Source organism: Bactrocera neohumeralis, chromosome 3 (assembly GCF_024586455.1).
Source record: "Bactrocera neohumeralis isolate Rockhampton chromosome 3, APGP_CSIRO_Bneo_wtdbg2-racon-allhic-juicebox.fasta_v2, whole genome shotgun sequence".
Classification (NCBI taxonomy): domain Eukaryota; kingdom Metazoa; phylum Arthropoda; class Insecta; order Diptera; family Tephritidae; genus Bactrocera; species Bactrocera neohumeralis.
In genome coordinates, this window is record NC_065920.1 from 72,618,051 (window position 1) to 72,635,365 (window position 17,315).

The 17,315-nt window shown below is 34.1% G+C and overlaps 1 protein-coding gene across 1 annotated transcript in view; it reads right to left on the bottom strand.

Moving 5' to 3' along the window:
- LOC126752165 (uncharacterized) overlaps positions 1 to 17,315 on the bottom strand; it is a 565,185-nt gene that overhangs the window by 88,149 nt on the left and 459,721 nt on the right. The window contains exons 12-14 of the mRNA XM_050462767.1: positions 13,038 to 13,310; positions 12,431 to 12,856; positions 8,002 to 8,118 (exon numbers count right to left, since the gene is read on the bottom strand). Of these exons, the coding sequence (XP_050318724.1) occupies positions 8,002 to 8,118; positions 12,431 to 12,856; positions 13,038 to 13,310 (816 nt within the window). The remainder of the gene's footprint in view (positions 1 to 8,001; positions 8,119 to 12,430; positions 12,857 to 13,037; positions 13,311 to 17,315) is intronic.

Genomic DNA, 17,315 nt, shown 5'->3' on the forward strand with positions numbered 1-17,315 from the left:
ACAAGGGCCAACCAAAAAAGTGCGTTTGAACAGCATCTGTACATGCATAGAACTGGCAAATGCGAAATGCTTTTGTGACTTGGCTTTGTAAATGAATCATTAAAGGAATTATCAACTGTATAAAGAAGGCCAAGCAAGCTTACTGTGCCCTCAACTCGGTCTGAAGCTCCTAGATCATTTCTCGGAGTACCAAAATACAAATATTTCATTCTAGTATTGAGATCACACTTCTATACGGCTGCAAAACATGGCATATCTTCGCTTCTGATACCTAAAAGTTACAACTTATCGCAATATTTGCTGCATTATCTGGCCCGTCACCGTCGCTAACTTGTACTTATGGTCACGCGCAAACAATCCTGAAGACCGAAATTACCAAAATAAACTGGCGTTGGCTCCGGCATATGTAGAGTCAAGATCCAGGCATAATCACTGGGAATGCTATCGACTGGAATCCGCAAGGCAGCCGACGGAAAGGTTGACTCGCTCTAACCTGGAGAAGAAACTTGGACATCGAAATATCTATGGTCCAAAAGAGTTAAAGTCAATCAATGATGCTAGCACAAGACCGAAATAAATTAATGAGTCTCATTGTGGCCCTTTCGTCACCAGCGGAGCCATATATATGTACATATGTATAAAAACTTAATCTTCAAAACTGTGTTCTCTCCAAGATAAGAGTGGAAAACAGGCGAGGCGGACAGGGACGCTGAGAAAAGTTCAATTGATGAGTGAAAAGTGACGTATTTACAGCAAAATCAGACACTAAAATCGTTTTCTTTCCAACAGACCACTGCAGCAGCTTTCAAGCATATAGCATAGTTTATTAATATTTTTTGTTCTGACAAAGAATGTGCTCACAACAAGGAATAAATTTATATATATATTTTACCTAAACAGCTTCGAAAAACACTAAAGTATTCTAAGTTTCATCAAAGACGGTGAAGGAATGCTTTGGTTTCTTTGTAGTGTTGAGTTCCAGAAAGAAGGAATTTATATGCTTCTGACTACTTGTAGATATTTAATAAACTAAAATGTTATATATATATAGTTGAGTATCGGTAGAATCAATCCCTGACTTGCTGAACATGCAGGCTAACGTAACATGAATGGATTATGGGCTGTACGTGTTGACTATTAAAATATAAGAGGAAAGAACGCCATATAATGAATATTTTTGAGGATGTTAGAAGGTGGAATAAGAGGAGACTATAAAACGTAACGCTTTGTATAGAAAAATAATCGCAATTATTGATCGAGTGTTTCTTGACGATATTTCGGTGGTTATGCAGATAAAACATTATTTGCTAATGAACTCGTCAGAAGCATTTTTTTGCTTTTATGAGGTGACAATAGAGCGACGATATTTTAGTCACGCTGATTCCAAAATGGGCCTACTAGATGCGTTGTCAGACAGCTACTCTACCAACCTAGCAAAAAATTGTTCCATAAAGGCATAACTGTCAATTAACGCACTATGTTTCAATCATGCAGCTAAGCCTGTGTTTCTCTTCGTTCAAAATTCATCTTCCTTATAATATTAGTTTATGGCTGTTTAAAATTTGATTTCGTATAACGCTTCAGCTCTTATATTGAGGCTCTTCGTGTGTTAATGTACTACCAAAGCACCCCCTTCTTCTAAAACTCGAAACTCTGTTCACCATTTTATGAAGCCATTACATTGAGTCAATAAGCAGAATTTGAATTATTACCGCCATTTCTCAGTCTACTGAGCTGTCTGCTGGCGTGCTGGTATCTTGCATGTTATACGCTTTGAAGTTTGTACTCTGCCATTTTTGCTTTGAGTTGATTGCTTCTAGCTTGCAATATATTTGCTATAACAACTCCGCACTAGGCAGCTTGAAACAAAATTATTACTCATAATTTATGTTTAATCTCTAGAAATCGACATTGAAAGTACATTTTACGCACAAGTAATAGAGTAATAAATGTGTTAACGATCTTATGGGCCGTGAAGTTGTATTTATGGCAATAGAAAGGATTATTTTTTTGTAAAATATTTATTTATTTGCTTGTGTGAAACGAGAAAAAAATATTTATTTTCTGGCAAGTTAGAAAAGTGAAGTCGAAAAGTAAATAAAACGGCTTAAATAGAAATCATGCTGAAAAATTCATGCTGTTAATGGCTGGGTGTACGTGGCGTATGAGTGATCTCAAATATGTTTTCATATCTACAACAAAAAAATATTTGAGGGCATACCAAGTGTGAAAATTCGAAAAATAGTTTTTTTTACATATTTTGATGGTATATATGTATGTACCTAAAAAAAATAATTCGTTTGAAATTTGTGTACGTTATTTCTAAAAGTATATGTAAAGTGACAAAATATACAATGTTCAAAAATAAAAATATTTTTGAATTTTCACACCATTTAAAATTTAAGTATTGTAGGGTTCTTAATAAATACTAAAAAATAATAGCATAACAAAAAAATATTTCTTTTCCACATTTTCTAAGCCGATTATCGAAAATACCTAGCATTTCACTATTAATGTAAGTCACTTTAGACAACTTTCATCTATTCCAATATATAAAAATTATTTCCAAAAATCATCCATTAACGAATTTAAATCCATTTTTGAAATTTTTTGTACAGAAAATTTAAAATCCTCTGTCTTTCGATTAGACAATCAATGCACTCACATACATATGTATATACTTAAATTTTTCTGTCACGCATTTCGAACCGCAACAAACAACGAATTGCTATCTCTCCCAAATTGCTGGAATTTATTCGTTTTGCACATGGCAATCGCGCCTGAATCTATGCTGCTGTACAAATCTCGACGCATTAAATTGTTAGAAGCTTTCGTTTGTTAGTTCAATTCGTGCATCATTGTTGCACTAAATTGAATTTAAATTTTTTACAAGCTTTCGAACAATCAATAGTTGGGAGATAACAATAGATTTGTGTATATTTGGGTGTTAGGGTGTGCCAAAGAAATGTTATACAGATTTTATGCATTAAGATGAACTTATTTAAAAGGAAAAAAAATTACCCTCAAAGACAGGGTATTTAGCGTATTTTTCAAAGGATGTCGGGAAGCGCTAAATGTTTTCCATTTAATTAAGGCTCAAAATAGCATTTTTTATTAAAAATTAATAATTTTTACTGCATTAAGATTAGAGGTTTTTATATTGCGAATTCTCGTAGCGCAAAAATTTTTCTTTACAAAAATCTTCCTCAAGATGATATTTTGATTTTTAAGGATTCGGTGAGCATTCAAGGTTTTCTATATAAACATAACATATACAATTTTTTTTCTATAACTTTTAACCCTTGTAGATCAACATCTGTATAATTTAAAAAAATCTACTTTGAAGGAATTTTTTTAATTGAAAAATTCGTACTATATATTGAAAATCATTGAAAAAAAAAATTAGTTTTTTTAATTTTTCTTTTTGGCTCACCCTAATGTATGGTACATATATAGTAGTAGGTATAAGGTGACTGTAAAGAATATAGGAAATTGTATAAGTTATACAAATATACACTTGTGTGTAGATAAATATATGAAGCTACAAACATACCCAATAGGAAATTGAAGGAGGGTTAAACAAAAATATTTAAAATTTAAAATTTTTTTTAAGCAAGATTTTGGATTAATATATTTCAGAATTTAATTTTAAGTATTTTCAATATTTACTGAAGAGATGGTAATTGATATAATTTAAAATTTAAAAATTTATTTAATTTCGTTAAAATTTAAAATTTTTTCACGCTTGATTATGGGTTATTAAATATTTAATAATTAACTTTTTAAGTATTTTCAATGTTTATTTAAAAAAATTTAAAAAAAACGAATTTACCCTATTGGGTATGAATTTTTAGAATAAAATAATAACACAACACAATAATAACATAACACAAATTTTGGAAATATTTTCTATACTTATTTGGGAAATTTTCAATGATAATAATGTGTCCGAAAATGTTATTATTCCCAACCAATTATCACTCAGTAAAGTTTATTTTGGATAAATGGCAACTCTATGATAAATCAATTTTATTCCCAAATTTTACATTTTGTCTGGATGGCAACTCTGTGACAAAATATACATAAATCAAAGACTTTCAACATATATCGACTTGATCTTCATTTCAAAATTTTTTGATTGTTGGCAACTCTATGTCAAAATATGCATAAGTCTACGATTTTAAGAACATATCAGATATATGTAAGTACCAATTTAGTAATTGTATTTAATAGTTTTTTGCTAGATGGTAATTTTATGCTAAAATATTGTATATTACTCAAAAATTTTGTACGATATATCACCCTGAATCCTGTACTTTATAATTTTTTGGTAGATGACAACCATATACCAAAATAGGCATATAGCAAATATTTCCAGAACATGTCATGCAGATGTCTGTATTTTACTATTTTCTGCTGGATGGCAACTCTGTGGCAAAATATGCATAAATCAGACATTTCGAGATTATATTAATCTAATAAATTTATTTTATATTTTTTTGCGGTGTGGCAACTCTGTGTCAAAATATGCATTAATGAAAGATTTCCAGAGTATATCATTCAGATAAAAATATTTTATTATTTTCTACTAAATCAATAACAATCTAAATTTGGTACTTATAATTTATAATTTTTTGCCAGATGGCAACTTTGTGATATGTCAATTTGATTATCGTATTTTTAAAAATTTTTCAGGCATGGCAACTCTTTTCCAAAACATGCACAAATCTAAGATACTCAGAGTATATCAAATATATCATCTTGATAAATGTATTTAGTGATTTTTGCTAGATGGCAATTCTATGGTAAAATATGAATAAATAACAGATTTCTAAAATATATCAATTTGGTACCTATATTTTATATTTTTTTTACAGATGGTAACCCTATGCCAAGAAATAAATCTGAAAACTGTTTTATAATCCCCTAGATGGCAACTCTATGCCTTAAATTAAAAATTTCTCGAATTTATATCATTTGCATAACAATATTTTATAATTTTCCACTAAATTCTCTAAACATTAAATCTTTTCAAAACTTATCGTGATTCCTACTGGGTATGTATTGCAAAATTACATATGAGCTTACTGTGTGTTGGCAACAGCGAGTGAAGTGCTGCGGAAAAATAAATAAAAATTTGAACTTGCAGTGAAAATCAAAATAACGTTGGCACCGAAAAGGAAGTGAAAAGAGTTGGTTTGGTGGATCAAAGTATCGAAAACAGAAGCGCCGATGCAATCACTGAAAGGCGCGCAACATATAAATATACATATGTCTACCATATGCGTGAGTTACATGCCTTCGCATAGAAAGCGGCGCAAGCCGTAACGCCGCGACATGCAACAACACGGCGAACGGCAATTTGGCGCGGCGAGCGGTGCGCAACGAAATGGAAAACAGCGAATTTCCAAACTATCTGTCGGTATTTGTAGTATTTCAGGCAGCCACACGCATTCTATACAAAGGTATATATATACATATGTACTTACATACTATATGTATGTGTATGTAACATAAACTCCCTTTCCGTCAAGCAACGGCATGCGCCTGTGCTGACATTGTAAGCGTATGCGCGTTCGCTTCTGCATTTGCCACATTATCCACATGCCATTGCATCGCGTGCAACGCTCAACGATTTCTTCTAAATTTGCTGCAAACAATGAGGCAAAGCCAAAGCAACAATTGCTGGCGCCGCTCACCCCGCTCCTGCCGCTGCTCACGCACCTTACAGACAGTTCGCTGCTATTACTTGTTTCAGTTACACTGCTAGTTGTTGTTGTTATGCATGCGCGCGCTAAAAGTCATTGCATGCGTCAGAGCAAGATTTTCGACGTCATCGCTGCCAAACTGCCAATAAAGTTTCGCAAGTTATTGGCTTTAGTCAAAGCGCAGTCGGTTTCTTATTGCCATTGTTGTTGCCGTCGCCAGTTGATTGCTTCAATTTGGTGTGTTTGCTGCTTGTTTTTGTTGTTTTGTTATGCTGCCGCTCTCATGCGCTTGTTATGTCGGCGCAATTGCTTGTCGTGACTTTGATGTAACGCGATTATTTCTTGGTTTTTTGTTTGTTATTGTGCGCCTTCATTCAAGGAAATCTAATTTAACGGCATATGCTCGTGTGTGTGTATGTAATTGTATATGCGTATGCATATATTAAGGTGTCTAATACATCTTAGGTATTTACGAGCTTGTAACAGTGAGGAAATGGCATTACATATTTCCTGAAGCTTAGAAATTTCGAGTTCCTTAAGGATTTAAGATGAATAGCTGATCGGATGAAGTAATTTTTAATAACTCCATATACGACCGTGGAAAATCTTCCAAAGTTATATTTTTGTGAACGCTTTTTAACAACTTGAGATGGCAAATTCAACTAATTTTCTCCAGAGAAACGTGGAATTGAATTCCTGAACCGCGTTGCTAAAGCCCGCAATGACAAAAACAACCGGCGACTATCCCAAGACTTATCATATTGTGGTCAAAAAAGAGCACAGCACATTTAATAGAAAGTTAATGAACACATAGAATGTAAAAATAAATAGAATTAAATCACGATTGCTAATATGTCTTAAACATAATTCTTAAAATAAACAGAAAAAGAATCGTAAAACTTAGTATTTTTTAACCAGCTAAAACTTAAATAAGGAGAAAGTGAGGTTAAATAGAAATCAGCTTTTATAAATTCAAACGATTTTTAATATGGCTTAAACATAATTCTTAAAATAAACAGAAACAGAATCGGAAAACTTAGTATTTTTTAACCAGCTAAAACTTAAATAAGGAGAAAGTGAGGTTAAATAGAAATCCGCTTTTATAAATTCAAACGATTTTTAATATAAATCTCATGGGAAATAATTGAAAACAGAAATAATAAACACAAACAGAAATACAAACCAGCAACAGTTTTATAATAGAAACAGAAATGAAATATAAAGCGATAATGGATATATTGAAGTTAGCTTTAACAGAAATAAAGTTAGGAAACAAAATTTCAGAATAGAATTATCGAACGTCTAAAAAATTAAACATATTACGGGTACGTGTTACTTAAATTACGTTCTACTTAAATTTTATTTAAATAAACTTTTTTTGAGTTCAAACGATTTAATACTTAGGGAATAATTGAAAAATAAAATAATAAACACAAACAGAAATACAAAACGGGTTTTAGAACAGAAACAGTAATGTAAACAATGGAACAATGATCTTAAACAGAAATATATTTAAGAAACCAGAATTGAAAACCAGAAACAGAAATCTTACCGAAATGTAGTGTAAACGCTTATGGGTTCATTGATTTGAGATCAGAAGCAAAAATGTAAACCATTTGTAATATAAAGCGCTCAGAGATTCATTGAAATGAGCTTAAACAGAAATAAAAATAGGAAACTCAATTTGAAACCAGAAACAGAAATACAAGGGATTAGAGATATATTGAAAAGAGAATTTATAAATAGAAGCAGATATACAACTCAAAATCAAAATTGTTGAACAGAAACAGAAATTTTTATGACTTGTAATAAAAAGCGCCTGGCATTTCATTGAAAACGGAATTAAATGCATTATATTGAAAGTAATTATTCAAGTGTATTATAGGAACGTAAATATCTTGAATAACTGGGGCTATATGGCAACATTATTTATTTCTTTTCTAATAAATTTGGTTGCTAAGAGGGAGAATGATTTACATACATTCGTTTTCAGAGAAGATGCCACAAATACAAATGACTAATCGTTCCAGTAGCCTGAAGTACTATCAAATAGGCGCCCGAATGGCTAATACTGAACCCAAGTCCCCAGATTTGACTTCAGCAGACCTTTATTTTAAGTGTTTTTTCTGGGCCGAAAAAAGGGAATTTTCTGTTGTTGTCTGTAATAATCGTTTTAAAAACGTCTCTTGTGCAATAAAGTATGTACAGTTGAATATGTGTGTTTTAAATGCTTAAAGTTTTCGGCTCACAAATTGCAGTGGAAAAAAGTCGTAGAAGAGCATAATGCGCTTACCTGTTGGCTATTAAGTGATTGCGTATTTTGCATGACTTTGTCGAGAATGTGCAAAATTATTTCGGCTGCCATCTCACGTTCCAGCTGTGTGCCCTTTAGCTGCAGATACGTATCGACCTGGAAAAGAGCAAGAGAGAAGATGAATACAAAGTGAATGTCAAAAAAATAAAACAAGAAATGAAGAAAAATTGTGAAAAGTACGTTTAGAGAAAGCTGTGCTAGACTTTGATAATATTCATATGCCAGCAAGGGTACACTGGCAGAAATTTCCAAATTTAGCAAAAATTCCTTTTCCAATTTTTCGTCCAACATCTGCAATACCCAAAATATCTGGCAACCTGCACTACTCAAACCTTTTCTTAACTTAAATATTTTTCCTGTGTAACTTACTTATACCATTTCACTTGAATTCGTGTACGTTTGCGGCACATCCTGTGGGAAAGTTGCAGAAAAACTCAGTTAAAAGGGCACTCAGAGCGCGCACACTGGCACGCATGGAAATAAGGGAAGCAGTCACTGTGTAGGTAAAAGCAAATAACTTCCGACAAAAGTGAAATCTAATAAACTATGATCTTTTTTTCAGCAAGCAAACGCATTTTTTCCATAATTTGCTACCTTGAAGGGCGAAGGCAGCACACAAGCTCATGTGCACACACATGCGGCATATGCAGCGTTTGCCTGATGGCACATGTGAGCAGGGATATGAGCGGGCAAAAAGCAGGAAGCAAAGACGTTCGAAAATTTGTGGCTGCCGTGAATTGGTCGTGAGTGCATCAGAATGAAAAATTGCACTCGCTCAACTATGTAACGGGAAATGCTGTCGTCACCGCCATCAGCAGGCTCACCATTATCAGCATTGCCTTCATCAGCATTGCCATCATCAGGAGTGCCCTCATCAGCATTGCCATCAGCAGCATCATCATGAGCATCATTATTATGAGCAACTGCATGTTGTTGTTGCTGATCTTCGTTGTAAAGGAGCTCTTTTTGCTTTTCAGCTGAGCTGCCACTTTCTTAATTTATATGATTTGTTGCTTTTGTGCTCCTTTTGCTTTTCCATTCTACGCTACCTTTAGCGCATTCACTTTCTGTTTGGTTTGTTGAAAAATGTTCAAGCAGTGGTTGTGTGCCACAAGTGTGGTTGTAGTTAAAATGTGGCCGTGGTTGTAGCGACCGGCTTGCACCTGAACAAATGTGCGGCTTTTGCAGTGAAAATTGTTGGTGTAAAAGGTTAAATGTTCTTGTTGTTGCAACTGAGCACGCTCGTTTATCTTCAGTTGGCAAATATTTTTATGAAAACTTTCTTTGTATGTGTGTGAAAACTAACGAATATATATTTAGATTATAATGCTGTTGGTATGCGATTAGAAAAGTTTTTAGTTTTGTGGCGTTAGTGATTATTGGTATAGTTGTATGAGGGCTGCACTTCGTATAGCTGATCTGCTATATTCAATAAGTTATTCAAATTTGAAATACAAATTTATTAAGTAATGCTTAAATATGGTAATATTCAACCAACATTTTGACTCCTATGCATACCACGATATTGGAGCGGATTGGTAGGATCATGGCTAGAATCAATATGTTAGAAAGAGCAGCAGGCTGAAAATCTGCAACTACTGCATGCAATTTAGACGTAAACAAATTTTCATAACACCAAACTTTCATAAATTAACTTTCATTAATATGCAGGTGAGGAGGAGGTTTAGAAAACCCACGAAGTGTAGTGTTTAAAAATCCGCACTCGGTCATAGTGACCAACCGATATCAACAGAAAATCACAGCAAATAAGCACTACTTCTGAACTGAAGAGCATTTTGAGAGTCTGTTTAGGATTTTTTGCACTATTAGTACGACAATTGAGGTTATTTATGGTTAAAGACCCTTAAAACAGTCCTAACTATGGACATTTTTTGAGCTAGCAAGGAACAAAAAATCCAATTTCTCTATTTTAAGCTTTAATAAAAATTATTATATTTCAGTATCGAATATTTTATTGAAAATTGATAAAAATGGCGTCTAAGGAACAATCTTCGGAATCACCTTATCAAGGAAGGTTTCTGCGGATAATGTTGATTTTTGGAACTTGCGCTGTGCAAAAAAATTATATACCGGAACTTAATTGACATATGTATTTAAGACTTTCTGGTAAGTATTGGATATATAACTACAATATTTTGGTTCGGTATAGCGTAACTTGTTTATTATTCCGAACATGTGCTGGAAAGGTAATAAGGTAATATTCTTTTGTGTCGTCTTTAGTATATGCCATTTATTTAACCACCGCAATAATTTTCTTTTCACCTAAATACGCCGAGCTTAGCGCCTACAAAGTGCGAGAGTTCCTCTTAATTATATGAATATGAAGACATCCGTAGCCGAAAGTTATTATACGAGTATTTTGATGGAATATTATGGTGAACATGGTCTAGCTGAGCGAATATGCCAAATAGTTCTTCCACGATTGGTGGTCATTTTGGCTTGCAACACGAAGAATGGCGGTAAAAAAGGTTTGAAGATAAGTAACTGGAAGCATTGTTCAAAGAAAGTTGTTGCCAAAAACTTAAGAAGATTTCGAAGAATCCTTGGGAGTTACTCAGCCAATCATTCCAAAATGTTCAAAAGCAGCTATGGACATTCAAAAGCAGGAAATTAGGTGTCATATGAGTCAAGGGATTTTGAACGACGATTTTGCTTATCAGAAATCCTGTTTAATCTCTACAAAGAGAAGTTGTTTTTGCATCGGAAACGAATTATAGAAGAGAAATGCCCAGAATTTGTGAGCAAGCATGAGGCGATAATTTTCTATATTTCTCATATAGAGTGGGAACCGGAATCTCTCGCGCGGAGCTATCTCAGGTGACCCTTCAAGCATCCAGAAGCTACAATGTACCTCAGCAAAAGCCTTCGTGATCAGTAAAGTGGCTGAGTTAGCTTATAATAATAGAAAGGAAGATAAAAAAAGATCAGTAAGCCGATAACCAGGCGACAATTAAGGCAATAATCTCACATCACGTTAGGGAATGTCTTTATAAGCAGGAAAGCAGTAGATGTAGCGGTTGCCAGAAAACAGTACAAATATATGTACTGGGTTTTAGGGCACAAAGAAATTCCGGGAAACGAAAAAGCGGATGAAATTGCTAGCTGCCTGTAAAAACGTATTCAATGAAATTTTCGGCTAACAGACGGATCAAGGCTAGATTAAATGCATGCAAGATCGCCGAGATCCAGTGCAAGAGCGCCGTAGGAAAACTCGCATGCTTTTTACTCTCACGATAGATCACAAGCTGCTGACATTCAAGCCGCGTGGGTATAAGTAACGACTATCCAAGCAACAAAAAGCAGAGGAGTAGGTAGTATAATGAACATAAGCATCTTATGATTGTTTCCAGCGTTATCTAGCGCTCGTCTGAGATATCTAGGAGCTTCACAGTTCTAGGAAGTATAGATGAAGTATCATAAGTCGCTTTCAAAGTTCGAGTTGACGTTTTGTATGACGAATACATGGATAATATATGGATAATGGCTGACGATAATGTGATGTGTTCAGAACACGTTGTTAAATATAATTTTTCCCGAATTTTTAAACGTTGCTTCAATGCAAAAATTTTCATGGTAATTTACCAAATCACATCGAACATGAATGTCAAACACAAGTGTTCGCTTTGACAGCTGGTTGATAGTTATCCGACTATGAAATTATTTATGGCATAATAAAAATGGTGACTCACGTACTTGTGACATGCTTAAAAATTTACTAAAATCTCTTGACCTTGAAATCATGTGAGCCTTCAATTCGAATTGGCTTAGCCGGTTTGCTATAATAATGGCCTTCGACCAAAGCAAAGTCCCCTTTTCCATTTAGAGTGCCACTTTGAAAAATGGACACGAAGTGACACATGTGACAAATTACATAAGAAAAGCAACAACAAGTACGACAAGAAATACGAAGTAGCACAAAGCAAATAATGCAAAAAGATGAAAAGCATCGCTACCGAGCTTGGAGTATTTTTGGAAACTACGAAAATTGGATTTTCCCATGGAATATAAATATTTTTATACATTTTCATAAATAAAGAAGAATCACCACTGAAATGCATTATTTAAAGGCCTTAAAAAGCGCTTTACTCGCAAGTCACACGCGGCGTACGCTTTATCTCGACCACAGCGCCGAGCACATAAGGTGTTCACGTGACACTTTTTCATGGCGAGTGCAATTTTAAAATGCACGTAAACATTTGCCAAACAATACCGTTGTTGTGTGCTTGACACACATTAAATAAATATAAAAGCGATTGCTTTTACGACACACATACAACATTTTGCTGCGCACACTTTACGCTTGCGGAGATTTTAGGTCACAGCAAACACACAACAACAACAAAAACATAAAAAAAATATCCACAGCACTCTGACACTTGATACTCACCTCATGCAGCATATCGATGAGAAAGCCCGCCTCGCCGGGCAGAAAGCGCTTATGCCGCTTGGCCGTGTATGCGAAGCAGGCCTTCAGTATGGCCGATGAGTTGGTCTGCTGGTAGCCGGCGCTTAGTGCACGAAACTTATTGTAAATCAGCAAAAGTTGATCATGTACGCAGAGCGCGAAATCGGGTAACAACCATGTCGAATTTCCCGTATCGCGGCTTTCACAAATGCGCCGCGAGTGGCCCTCAAAACCGCGCGGACAGTCGGCAACAATGGCGGCGCCTGGTGCACTTGTCGGCCAACGGACACCGTACAGCGTGTCGCTGTGGCACACACGTACCGCATTGCGGTCGATAACTGTTATGTAGACGCTTTTCGATACCGGACGCACTGTGTTGGAGACAATGCATGTGTACTCGGCGGATTTCTGTGCGAACAAAAGAGCAGGAAATATATATTTAAAAAAATTAAATTGTATTTTAAAATTAAAAAAATATATATATATTTATAAAAAAGTTTTTGTGCTTAAAATGTATATAAAAAAAGCTCTTAAGTATCCCCTATAAAGCAAAAAAGCTTGAAAGCTCTCCCATTTTATGCCCTCTCACCTGTATATTATTAATTTTCAGTATGCTCCCATCGGGATACAGATCTTCCCACATCACTGTGGCGGGGTTCGATTGAAAGAGTACACCGTTACGTGTCCAGCTGTAGCCAAGTTGTGCATAGCGCTTGATGTCATCGTTGCCGGGGGAGAGGCAACGCACACGCAGCGAATCGCCGCGTTGCAATGTGACGCTGGCGGGATCGACACGTAGGCGTGGCGGTGTTTTGATATGCACATGCAGTGAGCGACACTGCTCGATGCCCCAATCGGTGACCTGTAAGTAGAAGTGGAAATATTTGGAAGTCAAAAAATCGGTTTTAGTAACAGCTTGAGACTTTCTTTCAGACATACATATGTACGTATATTTTTAAAATTATGGTGCATATATTGCTTTATCATATCTTAAAAAGCAGGCGAGCTTTCACAGATACTAATAAGGAAAGAAGTTTTAGGAACTTTTAAAGCTCTTGAAAGCTTTTGTGCTTTTTTCCTCACTTCCACCGTGGCACTTGACATTACTCATCATCAATTTTGACCTAATTTTAAGGGAGGTACAGGAACTCGTATATATTTTTAGGAACTTTTAAAGCTCTTGAAAGCTTTTGAGTTTTTTTCATCCACTTACACCCTAGGTCTTGACATTACCCAGCTTCAATTTTGACTTAGTTTTATGGAAACTACATGAACACATATATGTTGTTGATTGAATATGGAAAGCTTTATATCTAAGGCTGTATCTACCAATGACTTTAAAATTTAAAAACTTTTTCCTTGCGTCTAAAAGAATATATTTCTCGAAATATTCGTAATTTTAGACTAGTACAGTACTGCATGTGAGGTTATAAAAACAGCTGACAATAAGAGGGCATATGATCAGCAAGATTGTCTATTATTCTTACTATCTTTACCGCATCCGGCATCTCGACTCTCAGAAAACCGTTGTACTTTACGTTCCACAGTACAGGGCGAGGAACTGGCCCTTGCGGTTTACCGTCTGTAACTTTACACGTTTCAGGTCCAAATTCTCGAATATTATTCGAATATGATACTCAGTTATCTTAATTCTGTCTGAGCTCTAATAATTATAGTCCAGTTGAGTTGAGTTGAAGGCATTTTTAATGTCCAGGGTAACGACTAAACATTCAGAGCTATCTCACAATTTCCTTTTTTCATTTATACTCAATAATAAGAAGCTGAGTTTCATCAAAGTCAAGGACCACACTTATACTATTTTTGGTAGTTTTACAACACTTCTAATTATCCAATTAACACAGACAAGTTAACAAAATTTCAAACCCTCACATTCGCGCTTTTTAACAAATTAAGTACCAAATAAATTAAGTGTCAACATAAAGAAAGGAAAACCAAAACGAAAAAACACGCCGCATCGTACTCACATCACACGAAAATTTTATGCTTCTTACTATGCATCCATAAACATACAGAACACACTCAATTATATGAGTATTTTAATACTCATACGAGCATTTTAGAACCCATATGATCACTTTAGGGTTAAAGCATTTACCATGAATGAAGCTAGAAGCAACGTTGCAGAACACAAAGAAGCAGGAAAGGCACTGTATAGAGTTGTTTAGTAGATATTAACACTGTTATTAGCTAATTTTTGTGCTTTCTCAATTCTTCGCTCTTCGTTACTCGCTTTACTGTGTGCATAGCCTTATTGGGAAAGTCTACGAATATGGTTGCCACATCACAAAAATTAACATGCTTCAAAATTTGTTTTGCTCCAAAGTGTGTACATAAACTATTAAGTCCAATGAAAGCTAATTGAGTTACGCGTGTGAGTTGTAGTTAGTACCGTTTAAAACTGCATTTGCCATAATAAACTTTGGTCGAGTGAACAATTTGCAGCAGCAAAAATATGTAAAAACATATCACGCTGCAAAACTTGGGGCATTAAATGAGTGTTTAACTTGTGATCGCACAAATTAAGAGAACTCAAGCGATAAAAGCAGAGCTCATAAAAGTCACAGTAAGTATATATGGGGTATAAAGTGAATGTAAATATGTGGATGCTCAGTACCATATAAGAATCTCATACCGCCACTTTACTGGATATTTAAATTTTTTCTACTAAACAATGTTGGAATGCACTTAAACTTCATGGAAAATCATCTTTCATCTATAAAGCAAGTCTCTATTTGACGCAAAATGTTTGCAGAAATTCTACTGTCTGCGATTGCAACAACATATATAACGTGTTAATACTAAAATAGCTGTTTTTATAAGTCCTTATAATAATCAAAGGCAATGTATGTGATAAATGACTACTTTTAATGTGTTGCCTGCCTTTGTTATTCTTCAACGAGGTAATACGATTTTTATTTTTTTCTTTCGAGTATGTGGTCTATGTAGGTTCAAGAATTTCATGTTGTGTTTGCAGAAGTTTGTGACATTTTTGTTGTCCCCATATTCAATAATGCAGCAACATGCAGTTAATATAACATATTATGACCAACTGACAAATAACCGCCAGTTGATGGGTTGTTTGAAGACACAACTAGTGTGGAACGAACATTTTGTTTTAATACAAAAAGGAAAAAAATATTTTTGAAAAATATTTTAAAATGATTTTGAAAAATATTATTTCTTAAAAATACTTTTTTTTTATGCCACAAGTCTCAAAATTATCAATCAAAATTAAAATTATTTTTCAAAGCACCACATAATTATTTAAAATGAAAAAAAAAAATGTATTTTTGAAATAAAAAAAAGGAAAATATTTTAGAAAAATATTTTGAAATACTTTTTTTTTTAATTTTTAGGTATATTTTTAATTATCTATTTTAAGATTTTTGAAAGTCTCAAAATTATTTTTTTCAAAACTTTTTCTTTAAATGATTCATTAATCCGTTAAAATATCCGATTTAAATATTTGTAATGCTGAAGATATTTGAATAATATAGAAATAAAATTTAAAATAAGTATAACCAGTCGCAGGAAAAATATTTGGTATTGCTTAAGATGAAACTTAAGTAATCATTCACTATATGTATAAGCGGCGATACCAACAAAAAATTGTAAAAATAACCGTTGTAATACTCTTTCTCTTATATTCTTTATCTCTACTATGATCTCTGTTTCTATCTCTCTTCCTTTTCCCTTCTCCATCTATCATACTTTTTATATCTTCACGAAACTCTTCACAAATTATTGTAAAAGCAAACGTTACAATCTCCGGCCCAATAGCTCAGATCGAACTACTGTAGCATATAGGTGCCAAATACTCGTAAATTGTTCAAAATCAAGAAAAATATATTTTTGCTTTTACTCGTTTACCTCTTACTCTATCTCACTTCAACTCTTTATTCTCTATCTATTGCTTTCTGTTCCTCTCTTTATCTCATGTGTTTTTTTTTCATCGCACTCTCTACCGGAGATCGTACTAGCATCGTTGAAATATCAGAAGGAACAGTGAAAAGTGGAAGCACGATTTGTTCAAAAATCACTAAATTTTTTCAAAAAAACAGTGTCACGTTAACGTCTGTAAAACAATACGTTCTGACTACCACGATGTCAAACGATGCACATGGAAGGCTACTCCGGAAATTGACTTTAAGAACTGTTTCAAGGTACAAGTGTGTTGGGTTCAAGGGGGATTACTTTGAGAGAGACGACATAGATTCTGAAGAATAAATTAAAAATGTTAAAATTATGAACAAAGTCATAGTACGTTTTACTCATAGTAGTATTTTAAGTATATAAGCAAATGTCCACATTATACTATTTTGTAAACCAGTTGAGTGCATGAAAATTCCAGAAAACCAACAGCAGTGTTTAATTGACCATTAGCAAGTAGCAAGCAAAAAAACAAGAATAAGAAAAGTGCAAAGTAGCGGTAAAAAGACAGATGTACTTGTGGCAACAGCGACATATTGACCAGTCATAGTTCAGTAACTGAACTTGTAGCAAAGTTGTTAAGGAACTGGTATTACAAGCAACAAACTTTTCAAAACCAAGATAAGAAAATATTTCTCACATACACTAAAAGGTATGTATATTGACTTAATTTTGTATGTATTCGTTTAAGTGTAATGTATTACGAAATTGTTTAAACTTAGTACTTAATTAAATTTGCTAACTTAAAATCCAAATCATAGAGTCATATTGAAACAAAATTTAAGTTTTGGTTATTATATTTCACAACGATATTCGAGATTTTTGATGATACGTTGTTTTGCATTTTACATGACGATATATCTCATTTGCATTTTAACTCAACTTATGCGGTTTTAAATTTCAAGCACAAATACTT